The sequence below is a fragment of the Coffea arabica genome, chromosome 9c (assembly GCF_036785885.1).
Source record: "Coffea arabica cultivar ET-39 chromosome 9c, Coffea Arabica ET-39 HiFi, whole genome shotgun sequence".
Classification (NCBI taxonomy): domain Eukaryota; kingdom Viridiplantae; phylum Streptophyta; class Magnoliopsida; order Gentianales; family Rubiaceae; genus Coffea; species Coffea arabica.
Genome location: NC_092326.1, coordinates 39,329,193 through 39,336,096, shown reverse-complemented (window position 1 = coordinate 39,336,096; position 6,904 = coordinate 39,329,193). Strand labels below are relative to the sequence as shown.

At 34.3% G+C, this 6,904-nt stretch overlaps 1 protein-coding gene across 1 annotated transcript; it reads right to left on the bottom strand.

The window, feature by feature from the left end:
• On the bottom strand, positions 1 to 2,804 carry LOC113707613 (uncharacterized). Its single transcript, XM_072064233.1, has 5 exons — positions 2,432 to 2,804; positions 2,245 to 2,332; positions 2,051 to 2,156; positions 1,015 to 1,857; positions 1 to 318 (listed from the first exon to the last, which is right to left on the bottom strand). The coding sequence occupies exons 1-5, from the start codon at positions 2,607 to 2,609 to the stop codon at positions 223 to 225; spliced, it is 1,311 nt and encodes a 436-aa protein (XP_071920334.1). The 5' UTR covers positions 2,610 to 2,804; the 3' UTR covers positions 1 to 222.
• Positions 2,805 to 6,904: the final 4,100 nt, after the last annotated feature.

Genomic DNA, 6,904 nt, shown 5'->3' with positions numbered 1-6,904 from the left:
TTGTGTAACCATCATCAGTAGATGAGATGCTTATAGTCATAGAAGCAAATAAATTTTTGACATTTCAATTCAAATACAAAAAGAAAGATGGTCAAGAAGAAGGACAAAAAAGGCAACATATGCAACACATGGTAATTGGAATCAACGAAACCGGCTTTTGAGTACGCTCTGCTTCTCTTCTTTCATTCTGCTGAAGTTTTTACTTCATGAACCTTCTGCAATTTACAAACCACTTGTTGTCCTTTTGCTCACAGATACGGATCTTCTTCCGGCAATTATGCCATTCTTGGTTTTACTTCCTGAATCTCTTTGAAACTCCTGCATTCCAAAACATAATTAAGAGGGTCAGAGATGAGTACCATAGCAAGCAAAGATCACGGCTCATGATAAATCGAACTTTCAGAATACAAAATAAAATGAAAAGCTGAATCAGGAAACATGTCAAGAACTAGCTGCATAATCTAGGATGATCTGGTCATGACTAATACATAAATCACTAAGGTTTCTTCTGCTACAACTTGTCATATCTGAAAGGTTCATCTTGGCCGCAACAGTCCAAAAAGATCCTGCGCAGCTGTGTTAATTGACGTTTTCTAGTTGTTGAAAACTTCATTATTGCATAGCCAGATTCTCATTTATATTTCGTCTTATATTAATGTACAGTTTCATGTTTAGGCATTCTCGTTTCCTCTTAGCACTTGAGTGGTAAAATCTGGTAAAATCCTGTCTGATTAACTCCACTAAAATCACAACAGTATTTGTTATGAAGCATAGGCCTAAATCCAAAATATATTGTGCAGTTGTCTTTGCCCATGAGAGAAGGAATTCTCAACCAAGAGCATCTTGATTAACCTAATTAAACATAGGCCTAATCAATTATGCAGTAACGAAAGAGGGGATGAGCTAAGCAGCTTAACTAGTAACTTTTATTATGATCTGACCTTCATTAATTGGAAGTAGAAGTAGTTTATTGGACTAGATTGGCATTAAATGAATGAGCAAACAGAGCCATACCATATGCCTGAGAGCCATATCCAGGGAACTCTTGGACATCAATCTTCCAAAACCAGGGCCTTCATTCATGGAAGTGTTAAATTTTGTGGTGTTTCGTCTTTCTTCAATGTTCGACTTCCTTGCATCAGAGCCTTCATTCATTGAAGCGTTTAGCTTGATCTTAGGCTTTCTGTCATCACTGCTAGACATCCTGGAATTTAAGAACCTGTCTAACATCCGACTGCCTAAAACTTGTTCTCTATTTGCTTGTTGAGTTCTATCCTTTTCAGAACCTAAATTTCCATCACCGTCCTGCTTGCTGCCCCTCGTGGTACCTGGAGAGCATGATTGTCTCCTTGTTTTAGTCACCGATTCAGGTCTTTTCTGGGAAACTGAGGGATTTTGCTGGCTGGCAGTTGCACGTCCCCGATATGCTGAAGTTGATCCATCAGTCCTTAGATTGGAAGGAGTTTCGTCAGACAATTCTTGAATTTGAGCAGGCAGTTTTGACCTCATGACAGGTGACACTCCCCTACTCTTTTGTTTGGTTGCTTTGGTACTTGAATCCATGCCTATGCCCATGCTTTTTGAAAGATTTGAAGCCAATAAATTCCAATTGGGTTCCCTATTGTCGACAGGTTTCACTGTGGAAGAAGCTTTTTTGGTAGTTCCAAGATTTAGATCAGAGTAGGATTGGTTCGTTTTTTGGTTCACCACTGGTGCACTTTTTATGTTCTTTTTTTCAGGTGTCGAAATACTAGGCCTCCCACTTGAAGCAGAATATCTTGGCGGAAGAATTGGTTTCAAACCAGTAGATTTGGTTGGTCTAATGCTTCCATTTTCCACAGCTAAGTTGCCTGCAAACTGTTGTAATGAAACTTAAACAAAAACTTTCACACGATAAATTCAAAGGCACAGGTTAATATAGAAGTTAGTTAGCTCTGAAATATTACACAACCTCAACACTTGCTCTTAGTTTCCACAATTGAAGTCGCAAAATTTTATCAAAACAGGTGCATATATCTTCCATAGACAGAATAACAGTTAAAAGACGTACCCTTGAAAGAGGTTGTACAATTGGTATTTCCCGTTGAGTGACCAGTTCCGGGCCGTTTTCCATCTCAAGAGATGGAAATAGAGGCGTAGCTGGAGGAGTTTTCAACCTTAATGTTGACAAGAGGTTGTGTAGTTCAATTATTACTGAAACTTCCATGATTCAATAGCTACTATACAGACAGATATCTTACTTACCAGTCATAGTCATTCTTCCCACCTTCACCAAGTGGGTCATATGCTGCTCCCTTCTTCCCAGTTGGTGCCATTCCATTGAGCGCATATCCTGGATATAACTTTCACCAACTCAATCAGTAACTAATGCAAGACACAAGCTGCATTCGATATCTCGAGGGCAGCTCCAGCTGTGAATTAAAGAACTTACCATTTGCCTCAAAATCATCGGAAACAGGCGCAAGAAGGCTAACAACATGATCCTTTTCGCGCTTATGCAGTTCCCTGAACAACAGAAGATCTTCATCCTTGTCTTTGGTACGATTAGGCCTTGGATTGGGGATGTTTTTGCGCGTGCCAATGCCATCACCGCCTTTCCTTATACTCATCTTTTGTCAAGAAGAGTACTAGGTTTTCTTTACAAACTCAGTAGTAAACGATGCCTGGAGAACTGCTGTTGATATAATGAGCAAAATGATACTCCAATTGGAATGTCTGTCCATCCCATTCCCATCACGTACTATCCTAGCTCTAGAAAATGTGCAACCCCCGCCTGTAGCCGGCGGATTATTAAAGGTTTTTGCCAATAGAGACAGACAAAAAGCGCCAAGTACAAGGACATCTGCAGTGTGCAGACAGAAACATTTGGCACCTCTGGATGCAATTGTGGACAGCAGACTAGGTGTGAGGAATCGTCTTCATCCAGTCGCATTCTACTTAGTACTATGGTTCGCTGTCGCGGGTCGTGGTCGCGTCGCAATCTTGATTGTTTCACATCTGTCGCGGCATATTGGTTGAATATCAAGTGATATGCACATTATAGCACATAAAAGTTTCCAAAAAATCTGAAAAAATTACTAAAATTATTAAATATGAAAAAGCACAATTTAAAAAATATATCCGAATCGACTCCGAGTTGACTAGGATATATCAACCGATATCATACATCACGAATTCGAATCAGCTAATATCGATCGAGTCAGAGCGAATCATCGTGAATATTATAATATCTGCAATTCAGAGATCGGTATTATACCAATCCCCTCCGTTCCGGTTATGACTTGGCCGATACATATTGGTAACCATGCTTAGTACAGCGTTTCATAAGTTGACAATGGAGATATAGTCCAATACTTCTTCAAAATCTGTTGTAAGATCACTCTCCTGCAATTACAATTTTATTATTCACAACAAAGTCAAAACCGGAGGAGATTGATCTCAATCCAGCCTTCTTTCATCGTCACTGGTTTTTTTTTTCAGACTTCCAGTCGCTCCAAGTGCTTGTTCCTCCAAACCGTCTTCTAGTCCAGCCACCATTGAAGCTTGGATGATGCTTTTCCATCTTTCAATTCTCAATTACTACTACTTAATGCATACTTAAAGAAAGCAATCTTTTGATTAGTTCATTAAATCTCAATTTCAATTTTTATGCTTTTCCCCCTCTTTTTTTCATATATATATATATATATATATTCTTACTATAATCTTGATGATTGATGTGCATGTAATGTTCATTTATCTATGTATGTAAGTACTAAAAGTACACATTTGATTCGTATCTATTATTTGTTATGATTGCAATGAAGTTGATTATAAGTTTTATTTTATTTTTTCAAAAGGCATAAAATTGAGTAATTTTATATTGACATCCATTGTTAATTAAATATTACCTTATAATCTTATCACATTCATATAAATTAATATCAACTAATGTATATCGCTATACCTCTATTATCTTCATCATTCATAAGAATATTTTATATCATGTATTCATTCATGTGTTATAAGTTTCATTTCTAGTACAACAATTGACAACTAAATCATAAGGATAGAACTTGAGCAACTAAATCATTTCAATTTTTTTACGAAAATCATTATCTTGGCTCTTTCTGTTTCAACAGCCACAACAAAGTGTGCTTTTTTCTGCTATGAAAAAAATTATTAAATCTTGTTTGCATTCTAGAATGGAGAAAGACTTTCTTGCTTGTTCTATGATAAGGTGCGTTGAGAAAGAGATTGCTAGAACTTTTGATATGGAATCAATAACAGTTGAGATGCATAAGTCCTTGTTAGCATGGCCGTACGGCAATAATTGATTTTGTCATCAAAGAATACGATAGATGAAGTACGTTGCCCATTATATAGTAACATTATAGCATGATAATCTGGGCCAAATTGTAAAAATGATTCTAAACATTTCTAGTAAAAGAAACACTTGAATAGACACAGAAAAAGGAGTGTCAAATAGGGTTGTAAATGAATCGAGTCCCTCGCGAGCGGCTCGAGTCGAAATCGAGCTCGAACTCGAGCTCAAAATATATTAAGCTCGTTAGCTCGCGATCCAGCTTGCGAGCTTGAGTGTATATATATATATATAATATTTTTTATTTTTTTATTTTAAGTATATATATATTTTTTATTTTAAGTGTATATATATATTTTTTATTTTCTTATTTTAATAGTAAAATTACATATATATATCCTTAATATTTTATATTTATTAAGAAAAAATATTATTTTATTTATTTTTTAAAAAATAAAATAAACATTTTTATTTTTTTCGAAATCAAGTTTTCAATTGCCGGCTCGTCGAACTCGAGCTCGAGTTCGAGTTTGGTAAAATTTAATCGAGACTCGGCTCGATTTAGCCCAAAGTTTGACTCGACTCGGCTCGTTTGCAGCTCTAGTGTCAAACATGGCTTAATTAGGGTCAAAAGATGAATCAAACTAATTAATTCTCGAATCGAGTTCTCTTTTGGTTAGAGTTCGTTCAAGTTTGGTTCGTTAACTGGTCAAGTCAAGTTTGAACAATGTTTTATGTTCGATATTCATTCAGACTCAATAAAAAAAAAACTCAATTTGATAAATGAATGAATCAAAGTTGAATAAGATTTCAAACTCATTAAAATAATCAAATAAATTTGAACACTAGAATATTCGATTTGATTAGACTCATTTACACCCCTATACTGGAAATAAAATTATGCATCTTCAGCAGAATAAAGTTGAGCCCACATCCTGATTTATCATGATAATGAGATTAAAATCCAATTTTGCTTAAAATTTATTTCTTGGCCATCATGGTTATCAATTTAATGCGTGCTTTGGTGTGAGAACATCGAAACTGTGTATCTACTTGGAAGAAACAAATGACAGCCGCTGCGTTGGTCGATAAATTGCTTCAATTCGAAGATTCCTCGACTACAAGAAACTTATAGATTAAAAAGTTTTGTTTGATTTTCTTTACATTAATTCATTACTTTTCTATACATCCATTCCTTTCCTCCTCAATTTGCTGCGTCGTTCCCTCCGTCAATCGCTGTCCCTTCCTTTGGGCTTTCTTGGGCTGTGTTGGTCTATTGGACCATTTTGTTTATTTGTTGGCAGCAGCATTCGGATACTTTTTTGCAATGTTTTTTTTTTTTAACAAGTCTATTTGAAATTATATAATTTTCATTTTTTATATCAAAAATAATTTTATATTTTCATTGAAAGATGTAGTAAAAGTAGCAAATATATCAAAAACATGTAGCAGATAGGCAATTTTTTTTAAAAAAAGAAATTCCTATCAAATCTCTCTCTCTCTCTCTCTCTATATATATATATATATAACTTGTATAGTTTCCTCGAGTAGCAATTGCTTGGACGGGTAAGTCTTGTGGGTTCCCCCTTAAGTTGAGTGAGACTCTTTTTGGTATGCGTTGAGTTATAGTTAAATTATCCCCCTGTACTGTCGTTTGTTGGAAAAAAGTATAATTTCTTCGAGTGTACGTGAAGTTTCAGTACATTAGTTTGTAAATGTATATGATTATATATGGTAAATTTTATTTTAATCTAACAAAGTTTAAAGGGTATATCTCTTAGTGTATACTAACATTGTACTATATTAGTAGTTTAGATACAGGTCACATATATAAATTTTGGAGTTCAAATTTAAACTGAGATGATGTGATATACTATAAGTATATAAAAGATTAATCTGTCTAACTAGTGCCTATTAAGATGGAGTTCAGGTGTTCATATTTTGAAAAAATAATATTAATTAGAGAAAACATATAAATATAAAATATGATAATAATTGTTAGTGTATGAATTCATTTGATAAATTAGGCGCGATATAAGTTAGAAAAACCCATAAAGGATTAATCAACATAAAAAAAGTAATGAATAACAACTTCTGTCATGGTAGTTAAATTATTGCATTGACAAATCTAGTGAACAATAAATAGTACAACGGATCTTCTGTCCCACACTTTGTTTCACTCTCTGTGCCACTTTTTATCATATTACTATTTTTCCTACATAAATATCATGTTTTAGTTCTTTTTTGTTTTCTTAAAATTCAATAACTATTAATTGAGTAATACACAAAATTTAACAAACTAAAAAAAAATGGAATATAATAAAGTGGGACAGAAGATCGATTGCGAATAAATAGTCCTCATCTTACCATATCCAAAATTTTTTCTTAATTTCTTTTTTTTTTTGGAATTGAGTTAGTATGACTTTTTTTTTTTGGTTTGTTTTGGAAAGCAAGGAGAAAAATAAAAATATTAAGAAAAAATAATGGAATAAGTAATAAACAAGTAAATAAACGAAAAAAACGGAGCGCACATTTGAAAATTTTTCTACCAGCATCCAAACGTGGCCCAACTTTAAACCTTTTTCGGTTGGTCCGAGTCTT